Below are 13,288 nucleotides of genomic sequence, written 5' to 3' on the forward strand. Positions count from 1 at the left end.
AATTTAGCGCTGAGAAATAAAGGATCAAGAACACTAAATATCTTCCTTATCATTCATTATCTTCATGATAATCACAAATGATTTATGTCTTTAGTTTCAGATGTTTTGTAAACTTCTTTTATATGATACCTTGAGCCTGACACGTACTTTATCCAGGAACTGTTAAAAGTTCCCATTTAGCTGTATTGATTGGATGTTATTGGAAAAGCACTACGCTATTGTGTTATCAAAAGCTGACGCAAATGCATTCATGCGCATTTTCATGTGTGAGTGTCTTTGGTTTGTACTCATGGATCGTTTCCGTTTGCTAGTCAATGTTCAATATAAAAAAGTGAGGCCATACATCAGTATTCAGTCACAATCCACCAGCGATCACACTTCATTGTTTTTATATTTACAATCGGAGAATTACACATGCAGGCACCAGAGAAAAATAACAAACACACTCCAGAGTGTTACAAGATGGTTTTAACCATGAACGTCACTCATTTACATCGTGTCAGACAAACACACATCTACACGTTAAAGGGATGGTACAGTTTTAGTTGAAATGGGGGATTCAGATTTGAGCTTTTTTCCGAGATAAAAGAAACTACTTATTGAATATTAACGAGCATACATGTTATTCTAAGAGGAATATATGAAATGCCTGCGATATCCGCAAACAAAGTAAAACAAAGTACATTGTAGTCCTAATAAAAGATGGGTCCCACCTTTTACTAGGACCTCTTTGTTTTTGGATATCTCAGCCATTTCAAAACCATAACTTTTTTCATCAAACAATCTTAATTCCTCTTAGAACTGTTTGCTCTTTCAGATTTACAGGAGGTTTCCCATTATCTAAAAGAAAAAAAAGGGGGGGGGGGAAAGACTCTTTGGAAACATAAAGCCCCATCTCAACCAAACTATACCATCATTCCTTTTGGCTTCCAATCGGGGCTGACTAGTCTCATCGGGTCAGAACAGACACGTATGCATGCAGAAAACAAAGAACGTATTGGGGTTATGTGCAGTGCTCGATGTAGTTTGAGGTTTGCGGGAAGACTCCGACACTTCGACTGAGGGGCTTAAATTCTCATGAATTTCATTTGAAAGGGATTTGATTATTTTTTTTATTCGACTCTGCCACCGATCGGATTTTGTGTGTGTGTGTGTGTGTGTGTGTGTGTAAAATCTTTTGCAAAATCGGGTCTTTATGGAGGGGGGGGGGGGGGTTGGCTTCGAGTTGGGCGATTTCCGGCTCATGCGGCTTCGACTTATGCAGGGCATTCGTATCTCCAAAGCTATACAATCTACACTGCTCAGACTTGCTTGGAAAATTAATGAGTCAAAAACTGAGTGCACTTTAATCAAAATAGGTACGTTTTAATATATCAGTGACGTGCAAAGCAATCAAAAACGGAATGTCAGAAAGTGTTCACGTTGAGACGGATCAACCATTAGGTAGTAGGTTAAACGTGTTTAAGGTCGACAATACGGGAACAAATAACAAAATCAACAGCTATCAACGAATCATTACAAACATTTTGACATCCGTATTCATTCCGAGTGAAAGAACATTTTAAAATCAAAACATCAGTAATTCTATGTAACTATATATTGCCAGTTATTAGCACACTCAAGGCGTTTTACTCGACAGTATAAGGCACATCGTAACACATAAGAACGCATACTGTTCCCTGCCCACCTCAAAACAAAACAAATAACAAAATACGAATCAACACTACTGTGCACTACTAATTTAACTACTAGATATACATGTACTTTAATAATAACGGTTCTCAACTTTATATTCATCTGAGGTATATCCTCTTGAGTGTTGCTATTACTCTATCAAAAGCCCTGCCGTTATTATTACCCAGATTTTCCATATGCGCATTTATAAACCTGGGTCGAGTGGGGCATCGTCGGTAAAAACGGGCGACATCACGAGCTCCACAACCACGAGTCCATACAACCTGTTGACCTGTTTTGCTTAGTGTTGAGCTCGTGGGCCTTACTTGCATAGTGTCTAGGCTCATGGGTCTATTCTACTTCGTGTTTAGCTCGTGGGCCTGTTTTACTTGGTGTCTCACTCGTAAGCTGTATGATTCGTGGGTGTCTGACTCGTGGACCTTCTTTCAGTGTCTATATCGTGGGTCATAATTATGACTCGTGGTTGTCGAGCTCCTATATGATGACCCCGGTGAAAACATCTTGTCCGAAGACGTGCCCACTTGGCGGGATTCGAATTTGGGACATCCTTTTGAAAGTCAAGAATTGTATAATTCATTATACCACCGTGCGTCACACTTCTACGATGTCAATCCGGAAAGTCAAATGATTCTACTCTCTTTCTGTGTCAATGAATCAAATGTGCACAAATTTCACACACATACCTATGAACAGGAAATTAATGTAGTATGAAGAGGGTTAAAGACATTCAAATAAACATTACTCAGTTCTACAATATGCAATTAAACTCAACACAAGGACTCTATTAATGACGTGAAATTGAATACAGACCAGTTGTACGGAAAAGTTTTGAGTGCGAATCAAACTTTTCACATACACTCTACACGAAATATAGGTTTAACCTTGCACCTTTACGTGTGACACAATATATTATTGTAGCACCTTCACGGATGCAACTTTGCACATTTCAAACCAGTGAGCACCTTTAAAGGCACAACTTTGCACTGTCTGTAAAAGTCTGTAAAAGTGCTACAATAATTATGTCACACGTAAAAGGTGCAATTTAACTGATCCAACCTTTCTAAGAGTGTAGAACCATAAACCATTCGAGGGTATGCGAGGATGACCGGACATAATGGAGATAACAAAATCACCATCATGTCAAGAAGTTTAGAGGACGTGTAATGGTAACATAATATGATAATGATATAATTTTCATGGTTCACCTCTAAAAAATATTTGTGATGCAACAATCTTTCAGTACTGTAAATAGGTAAGTACGCACATATCGACACGCCCAGAAGGGGGTAAGTATGAATATATCGTAAACATGCAAACTAACATTGTTTTGCAAATTGCGTCTGGATGGTAAAGTACCAAAGCCTCTTTGTGTCCTTTCAGAAATGAAGCGCACAAATTCAATAACACCAATCATCTATCAACCATTCAACGTTGATGATATCAAATATAATCTATTTCCAAATTACAGTGTCGTAAGAGAAATATATAAGAGCAGACAGAGGAACTCTTCTACAATGGTCTTGACTTTTACACAACAATCGTGCAACCCGATCCACTCAGGATAAACAAAAGACAAAACAAAAAAATCATGCAAGCAAACAGACAAAAACTCCCAATCCTTCTTCGCTCCAACTGCACGTACGCAGACAGAAGTCAGATTCTAACGGAATCGAAAACGAATTACACTGGGAACAAATTCATCATAGTTTCACGATAAATCCTCTACATCTTCCATCTTATGGGGCCGAAAATCATACAATTCGATTGTAGGCCCGTTGTTACGTTCATCATATCTTCAGGAAGATTTTTTTCCTGTAGGCTACATAGGCAATGATAAGCCACAGCGTCATAGACCAGTACGCGATGGCGGAATATTCGGCGTGATTCCCAACGATCGGTTGCCATGTGAACGGGAGGTAGCGCGACATAATCTCCGAACCAATATAAAGCATCAGCGAATTCATGCCTGTTACGATGAGGAACATACATACATACATAATCATACACATAAATATAATGTTTCAGGGATAATACATTATCGTATCGGTCAGAAAAAAGATCATTGGTAACTGGAGTAATATTATTTTTACCATGTTTACATGTTTATAACATGCCCTACAAGAAAATAGATCTGAAATGTAAATCGTAACTGATCGACTGAGAAGATAACATCTTTATCCGTCCATAGAAGATGATAAATTTTTTTGTTCTCCAAATCACGGCAACGAAAATCAAATATTTGTGTGGCATTATACATGAATCATCACTTGTTTTGGCTTACATTAATTTCGAAAAGTGGGGTAGGGAATATAGATTATGTGGTTCTGCTATTGGAGAAACATTTCGAGTATAGGCTACATAGTATGCAGGAATTAAATGGGTGGATATCATGCAACGGGTAGCAGCGCCTCAATATTGTGTTATGTAACAATTACCATGAAGTGACGGTATGTCTGTACACTGCAACTTTAATTCATGGGGGTATTGGAGGTGAAAAGTGAGAAAATCATACTATTTCTGTACAGTATCATTTTGCAATATATAAATTTGGAGATTGTACTTTAAATTCTAATTCTGTATTATAACCTGAATGAAACTTGTACATTATGTTCTTTGAAGAACTGAGAAATGAAGAACGTTCAAAGCAAAAAAAAAAAAAAAACAAAACAAATAGAATAAATACTACAACTTAGATAAGACAACCCAGTTTATGTAAATCATCCCCTCTCATCACCATTGTGACGTTTTATAAATCACGAGTTCGGTAAACATGTTCTTGAAGCGTTAACTCCTCTGGTATCGTGCCATCTATTCTACAAATTGCTTGAAAACTAAAAGCTGGGTAGGGAGGACAGTGACTTGATCAGAGCGCCATCAACGATCTCTCTCTCTCTCCTCCTCCTCCTCCTACTCCCACTTCTACCACTTCCACCACTACTATACTACCACTACTACCCCTACTTCTACTATTACTCTACTTCTCTTCTAGGCCTATACTACGACAACTACTTCTACAACAAATTCTACTACAAATCACTACTACTACTACTACTGCTACTGCAACCCCTGTTACCACTACCACTACTACCACTTCTACTACTACTGCTATACTACTACTATTACTTATATTACTAATACCACTACCACTACTCCAAATACTACTCATATCAAAACTACTACTACTACTACTACTACTTCTTCTTCTTTCACTCCTCCTCCTACTACTACTACACGTACTACTACTACTGCTACTACACCTACTACGACTATACTTATATTCGGCCAGAATGTGACTCCATGATAGTGCCACACACATCTGGATATAAACGGACGTACTTGCGAAGACGGGGGGGGGGGGGGGGGGGGGACGCAATATAATAATACGTGGACTACTAGTATATCATACGACGCTTTTGCCGTATGCGCTTTAAAAACAGTTCCCAAAGATTTGGAATAATACATGAAACATTAATTATCCATATGAACAGAAAGGGGTAACACTGATTTGTCTAAGTGCAGCTTGATAACAACCAACTTCCGTAATACAAGGACCTACCTGCATATATAAGAGGCGCTCCGTTCCAAAAGCGTGTGACGTCAATGAGAAAGTGAAAGAGGGCTTGACCGAGGAATGCCGTACCCGAAGTCAGACAAATGTATGAAACTGACCTGGTGAACAAAAAACAAAACAAAACAAAACAAAACCCACACAAATTACTCAACTAGAAACTTTTAGATCTAGCACATTTCAACAGCACAAGTAAACAACAACAACATGCATAAAATTGTCAGTTGTTCAGTAAGGTTGTTTTCCTGGAATTGTGCAATCAATAGATGAATTCATGTGTAAGTGCATTTAGATACAATACCGTTCCTTTGTTCCAATTCATTTTTTTTTTACAAGCAGATGAATCTTAAGATGAATTAATAAAGTGTAAAATACTCAAATAAACAAACGTATATCTGATATCACATTTCATTCACCAAGAGAGCAGCATTATGAAAAAAAAAGGTACAGCAAAATTAACTGAACAACTGCACTTTACTTTCCCAGTTTGAATTAAATCCATTCAGTACCATGCAATTACATTCTTTTCAATTTGTTAAAAATTTAGTCGAATATAGATTATGAATTATTTGTATCTGAAAAGGCCAGAACATGTCACTTCCCTCTTGGGACTCTTCGGATGTTATAATTACATGTATTATAACAGCAGGTTATACTAGGTGTTACAAAAACATTTCCCACTTTTGATCCTTAATAGTTAAAAAAAAAAACTATACATCAGATAACACTGTTGTTGATATGAATAATAGCGGAACTGTGTACAACCTTGTTGGAGGTGATTTGAATATGAGAGCATGAATCAGTTTCGTTAAATCCATGATTAATTTTAAAGATAAGTTCCAGATTTTGGTCACATTTGGATCCTCTGTACAAAATTGAACTTTACACAGGAACCAGTGATGTGTATGTGAGTGTGTGCTTAAAACAATGACCCTGAACAATAGACATGAATACCAAGAATACCACCTTTTCAGAGCTCTGCCGACTAGGACCCCGTTTACAGTTGGCCGCGCATTTGGCCCAGTTTGAGTTTACACTGAGAAAAGGCCGGGCTCGGTCGCGGCTCGGCCGTGGCCGAGACCACCTCCAGAGCGAGGCCAAATGCGAGGCCAATTTTGGCCCCGCATTTGGCCTTTTGCGCGTTTACACTGAAGCTTTATTAATAAGTCATGATGGATTGCCCCGGGCACTGCTAGTCTGAATTCATGGTAAAGGGTGAAATGCATGCACATAAAAAAAATAAGTACATGTTTTCATGTGCTTGCATATACACTACATTTCAGGATGAATGAAGACTAGCTGTGATAGTGGAATTTCCCATGAATGTTTAATAGAGCATTCCAATCCTGGCCATTGTTCAGGACCATTATCAGGGTGTTAACCACACACTCCCATACACACCAATTGACCCCTGTGCAAAATTTTAAATTTTGTAAAGAGGGTTGAGAACAGAGCAAAATCTGAAACCTTAACTTAAAAATAAATCTTGAATTTAATGAAACTGATTTATGCTATTATTTTAGAATTACCTCCAACAAAATCGTACACTATTCAGCTATTGCTCATATCAATGTCAGTGTTATCTGATATATAGTTCTTGAACTGTCAAGGATCAAAAGTGGGAAATGTTTTTGTAACACCAAGTAGTTCTTACCAGAGGTTCTTGTTGATAGGAATCCAGCCATCTGCCATCGTACACTTTGACAGGACAGCGCTGCAAGTGATCTGAAAACAAATAAGCAAAAGAATAAAACAACAGCAGAACTTCAAACATATAGGAATTTCATAAAGCGTCTTCAGAAATAACTGTCGCTGAAGTGAGACATTAATGTTTCCGTGTTGATTTTGTCAAAGGCAAAAATTGAGCATAATTATAGTCCCTTTTTTCTCAAAGAGGAATTTCATTCAACTGATATTTATTGTACAAAGTCGATATCATATAATGTGATGGAATGAAGTAAATGCAGAAGAATGCAAGAACAGAACACAAATGACGTTCAAATCATTTGTAAACAATTTCCATTTTATTTTGTTTGCACGTACAATATATATATATATATATATATATATATATATATATATATATTCCGTCTTAATACGCGTTCAACTTCATAAACGTATTGTAACTATCTTTTGAAAAGATGTCACGCTTATCAAATGCTTATGTACTGTACCGTATTTACATTTGGTCGTAAATACACATTACTTGGCATAAAGTATAACGGAAGTCGATGAATGGCTCATTCAAAATACAGTCTCATTTCCTGCAGGAAATAGGAGATTCAAACATTTTACCTACACAAAAAGGTCATGGATATTATTTGCATACCTTTCTAACATCACCGAAAAATTCCGCCTGAATATTCATATTTAATCTGGGAGCATTTAACACCGCTAGCATCGCGATAAAATGGAGGGCATTATGGGGGGGGGGGGAGGGAGTCTATAAATGGCACTGAATATTATATCTACTCTTCAATTCCGAATGAGTTAAAGAATGCGTAAAGAAAAAAATCACTATGAATATAAGCATAATCTATATCAAACCCAATTTAAGATGAACTTTTTTAGTAATCTGAAACCACCCCTTATAGCACGAGTATTAAGGCATATCTTATCCAGTTTACTATTCCAAATAAGAGCAGAACTTGAAGTGTGATTATGTGAATACTGTCATGTATAGTCTGCTATATGCCATAATTCCAATGTGAACAGCTAGTTTTTTTAAGCGATTTTGAATGCATGTAGCAAAGTTTCTTGTGCTAAAAAACAAAACAAAAAACAAACCAATAACAAACAATATTAATGTTCAGTCTCATTATCTGACGCTCGTCATTTCTTTGATAACGCACTGCATGTAAGCTTTCTTGCTAGTCAGGTTTTTTTTTTTTTTTCAACACCTGATGACAGGCTATTGTTTTCATTTGGTAAGGTTGCAAGTAATTAAATTTAGACCAAAGTTGGATAAGATCCAACTTAACTTACCAACAACACTCCCCAAAGCACAAGCCTGAGAAGACGCCCGCTAGCGGTGTGAAAATGATGCAAAATTTTACCAGCCTGCAAAGAAAAAATCGACAGAATAGACCATCCACCTCTGAATGGCTATCAGATATTCCAAACTTACGTACTGTTAATATATCGAACGGTATCGATGACGACACAACTGCTTGATGTTACCGCTGCCCATGAACTGTACATATGTCGACAGCCAACCAAACAAATAAGCATAAACAAAGAAACAGAAATAAAATAAGATAAAACGAGGAACGGAGAGTGTGCATGACGTGAACAGACACCTGAGCTATCAATCAATAATATAGCGTGAAATTATTGTCTCCTTTGAAGAGTACCCCTCGCCCAAAACACAAAACAAAACAAAACCAGGCAAACTCCCTCAACCCATTCCCTGCTCTTGAACACACGCACATACACAAACCTACGCACACGCACATGAGCACACACAAAAAAAAAACAAAAAAACAAAAACAAACCAAAACACAAACAAAACGCAACACAAAAATCCACAAAATACCCTGAGTAGTCCTCAGGAGGGGACTTAACTAAATTTCCCTGGTACATATTATCAGAATTCACGAACCGATAGCAAGGGAGGTGTGAAATTTCACTTACTTGTCCACAACCCCAACAACTTTCATAAGCTTAGGAATGGTCCTGGGCAGACGTAGGTGTGATAAAATATTTTATTGCCTGGAATTACGGCATTGGATGTTCAGAAAAATACACTAGGGAATATTGAGCTTCTGGAACCAAAACATAACTCGTAAATCGTATATGACGAAAATAACGATTCGGTATGGGCATTGATGAAAAAAAAGGTAAAGCTACCACTAACCTGAAGACCCAAAATACAAAGTGCAACGGATGTAAAGGTGCCCAATATGCCCTCGGGGTCATGACGTATCTTCGTGTGGTACACAGTTACAATCTTCCCAGTCTTGATGAGGTGGGCAGGGGTGAAGAAGGCGCGGTCGATGTAGCCGGCAGCTCCCCCGGTGCAGTTGGTGAGCTCTCCGTTTATCCCTACCAGGGGTCCTCCAGGCCCCTGGTAGCCTCTGTAATAACATTTGCATATCAAATTAATAACATTGGAATTAGTATCAACTTACACTCGCATATACCCTATGAAATTACACTACAAAATGACACATCTGCCTTTGAGTTAATTCTGGGCGCCCGTTTACTTCAACTTAAATCCCTCACACACAACATCGAAAAGAAAATGAGGAAGGCCGACCAGTCTGCAAAGAAAGTTTCATCACTACATGAATACCTCAGTAACAACATCAAATTATTAGCCATTGAAATGGTGATATGGATCCTAATCAAAATATTGGCTGGGAGCTTTCACGTGAGCAGTCTTTCATTTTCTCATAATTATCTCAATTAACAATAAATAAGTAGCCGACCGATAAAACGCGAGTCGTTTTCTTAGACGCTGGAAGTTAAAGAAGTAATATAGGGAGGTCACTTACCGTGGACAACCCGGAACCGGAAGGAGAAAGGTCACGAGCACATGGACAGTGATGCAAATGGCAGCCACCGGGAGCTCTATGTAGTCTACTATGTCTCGAAACATCAGGAAGCACGTGTTCTGCAGTGATAGCGAAAGAATTGAGAACGTGTCTGACAACACCCTTATGTGGTATATAAACACATGTTTTTATTAAGAAAAACGGGGGAAATACCGATATCTATTAATGGGAAAAACAGCTAAAAGACACGCGCTGGCGCCTCCTTCCTATAACTAAACATAAGGATATGTCTCTGAAAAGGTCACCATGAAACTGAAATTTATGGTATCATAGAGAAGTAATTTGATCTCTCAAGCTATCTCCGAGAAAAGACTGTGTTTCGTCATCATAAATTTATATTACATCCACGACATGTATTTATCAGTATCATGGGGGACTCTCTGCTGGCATAGCTTTGATGTAGAAATATTTAACTCTATACATTACCAACGTTGCGTCATGTCTTCGAGTAAACTGTTCTAATCAGAGAGACTAGACAACTAGTTTTTATCTTCACTGAACTTCGGATATGATTGTCCATCCATCCACCCCCCCCCCCCCCCCCTCCAACTCAACGCCGCTCTATCTGGAGCTGATCACGGTGAAAATCGGCAACTGAAGTCACAAAGTACAATACTGTTTTCTGGAAAGGAAATGATACTATTAGGAATTACTGTAAAATGAAGCGAAGGAATGGGGGGGGGGGGACGAGTTGGGTTTATTTTGCATCAATACAATTTTTAAATCGGAAATATCTCTTTTTGTTCACTGCTTAACTGTAGACTAATACAATAACTAACGTTCCCTCAACCGTTATGAACCTTAGAAAAAAATTTAGTGTTGCTTAATACTCACCGTTCTCTCTGTTTTCCTGCGTGCTTGGAGCCATCTTGAGAAGATGTAACACGAAGCCACGATAAAGTACGTGATGCCGAATCGCTGCAGGACACCCGGTATCCGAAGAGTTAGTAGGTTATTCTTAGCTATGGAACACAAATTAGACAACAAATCACAAATGAGTCACCACGTATGAATTAATAAAAAAAAAAAGAAGAATATAAATGCAAGTTTTGCAAAGCTACTTTACACAAACTGCTTCACGAAATATTTCTGTACATAGAAGACACATGTTTTTCATGGTAGCTATACTACTTTTTGTGTGTGTGTGCGTTTTTGTTTGTTTGTTGTTGTTTTTTCGTGTGCGCATATAAGTGTGCGTGCGTTTGAGTCAATCCATCTCAATTTATATCCTCTGCATATAAAATTCGCAGTTGCAAATGAACTTCTGGCTGGTGTGCGATTATTCACCGAGGAGAAAAGCTATCATGAGTGTACAATGATGCACCTGCGACTTATTGTTTGAATGGTGACAATAACCATACAAAATGTCTTTGCTTATTTCACAGTACAGTAAATCTTGTCCATATTTGTGGCTTACCCGTTCACCGTTATGACAGTGAGTTTAAAGCCATTATCTAACATTCGCAGCCAGTGATTAGAAAAAAACACAATTGAAAAATGTTTGAATTATCACATTTAATCCAAATGTATAGTTCAGTTGCATCACAGAACACCCTATCGTACAAAAATGTAGCAATAAAGCAAACAAATATAAGGAGATATCGCGAATTTTCTCAATAAACCATAACTGTAGATGTTTTATTCTAGAAATGGTTTTTAATCAAACTATTGTTCATATTTTGTATATATAACAATAGTTAACACTGATTACACGTATTCACATTTTCATGGTTGTTATCTTTACCCCTAAGTCACATTTAATTTTGAACCACAAAAAGCTGTCTTTTTTCATCTGCAAATGTTAGCACGGAGCTTTTTAAGTAGGGGGAGGGGACGTAAACTCACATTGGATAAAGACACCGAGAACAAAGAGGATGAGACTTCTGATGACAACCTTCTTGAAGATGGCGCGAAAAGACTGACCCTTGGAGAGCAGGATGTTAATGGCGAGGTGAATGGACGTACCCATGATGAATACAAACCTTTAAAAAGACAATAAATATCAGGACACGTTTACATAAAACAAATAGGTGTTCATGACGAATGACGATGCAAACAATAGCTGCATCTCCAGCCAAAAGCGGAAATTTTACGAGACTTCTATTCTTTGCAAGTAAATTCTACCGTTGTTTGTATGAAGTGCCAGAAGGTTGTCCCATTGGTCTGGTTAAAACCGTTCCGATGAATTGAATTATTTACATGTCTCGCAATTATTTGTGAAATAATTGTGAATAAAAATCACAACGTGTCTCTAGATTTGCAATGTTTCTTTAGGGCCGCCATACCACAATTATTATTGCTAGACACCTACGGCCCAAAAGCCCACCATAAATCACAATAGCCTCGAAATACAAACACGCTTGTGTATTTCATATCCAAAGTCGGTCAGTCGTGTGATCGAAAGTCGCATTGTTTGCGGTGGCCTTTATGAGAACCGCGAAGAATAGCACGTATTGTCGCTGTCCTATACAAGAGAACTCCATTTTACGCCGTACAGGAAAGACCTCTATAATATGCCTAAGAGTTCGTTCCATGACCTTTTGTAAAGTAGAACGTAATGCTGTGACTGGAAGAAGAGAGAGAGAGAGAGAGAGAGGTAGAGAGATATAGAAATTAAAAAAAAAAAGTGCAATTCTTGTAGGAGAAGGTCGTTCGATGAAAAGGGGAAAGTTTCATCACGCTAAATTTTTCCTGTTTTAAACATGACTACATATCGTAGTGCATCATCATAGATGCTAACGTCATATTCTTATACATTCGAACCAAACTAACTCATAAAATTTATTTTTGGTGCACTGAAGATTATGACAGCCCGTTTAATTTCGTTGCTTTATATACAAAATATTACATCTATATAGCTGTAAACTAGAAAATATCAGTTGTCCCCATTCATACAACAAATTATTTTTTATGAACTAGAACAAAATTATGAGGATTTCGATAAAACACATTCTGCATAATTACACTAACGTATACTTTTGTTGAAGCTCTCTTGTACACAATTTATTGTCCATACTTTTGCCACCATATTATTGTATTGCGCTATAGTATGCTCATTTTGAAAAATTTTAATAATTTTCCTTTCGGGGGAAATATAAATACGAACTCTACATTGTATTTCATTAATTTTCATGAATGAAATACTCTTTAAAAAGATAAATGCGAGCTGCGGCCTTTTTTAGCACTCGTTAGAGAGAGAAGCATGAAAAAGATGTGTGTACTATTTATTTTCCACAACACACATGACAATAATCAGCCTTGTTCTACTGGATTCAGCCAAGTTTAGCTTAAATGCTTTGAGATTCGTCAACTGAACAGACTATCGTGGAAGTATTAATAGCAGGCACACGAAATATCAATTTCTATGTTTAAAGTACATTTCACGAGGGATTACCAATGTTTTCTCATAACATCAGTATATACTCACCAAGGAAAGAAGGTATCGGCCAATGTCATGCCTGAAATGAAG

The 13,288-nt window shown here is 37.6% G+C and overlaps 1 protein-coding gene across 2 annotated transcripts in view; it reads right to left on the reverse strand.

Annotated features, from left to right (window-relative positions):
* Positions 1 to 3,408: 3,408 nt before the first annotated feature.
* Positions 3,409 to 13,288, reverse strand: part of LOC140229348 (heparan-alpha-glucosaminide N-acetyltransferase-like) — a 28,206-nt gene continuing 18,326 nt past the window's right edge. Inside the window, exons 9-17 of one of the 2 annotated variants that reach the window (XM_072309631.1) lie at positions 13,247 to 13,277; positions 11,665 to 11,801; positions 10,654 to 10,781; positions 9,760 to 9,878; positions 9,120 to 9,339; positions 8,249 to 8,323; positions 6,918 to 6,988; positions 5,252 to 5,364; positions 3,409 to 3,661 (exon numbers count right to left, since the gene is read on the reverse strand). In XM_072309631.1, coding sequence (XP_072165732.1) covers positions 3,483 to 3,661; positions 5,252 to 5,364; positions 6,918 to 6,988; positions 8,249 to 8,323; positions 9,120 to 9,339; positions 9,760 to 9,878; positions 10,654 to 10,781; positions 11,665 to 11,801; positions 13,247 to 13,277 — 1,073 coding nt within the window. In that variant the 3' untranslated portion in view covers positions 3,409 to 3,482. The remainder of the gene's footprint in view (positions 3,662 to 5,251; positions 5,365 to 6,917; positions 6,989 to 8,248; positions 8,324 to 9,119; positions 9,340 to 9,759; positions 9,879 to 10,653; positions 10,782 to 11,664; positions 11,802 to 13,246; positions 13,278 to 13,288) is intronic. The other variant, XM_072309633.1, reaches the window with a different exon arrangement.

This window comes from Diadema setosum, chromosome 5 (assembly GCF_964275005.1).
Source record: "Diadema setosum chromosome 5, eeDiaSeto1, whole genome shotgun sequence".
Taxonomy (NCBI): Eukaryota; Metazoa; Echinodermata; class Echinoidea; order Diadematoida; family Diadematidae; genus Diadema; species Diadema setosum.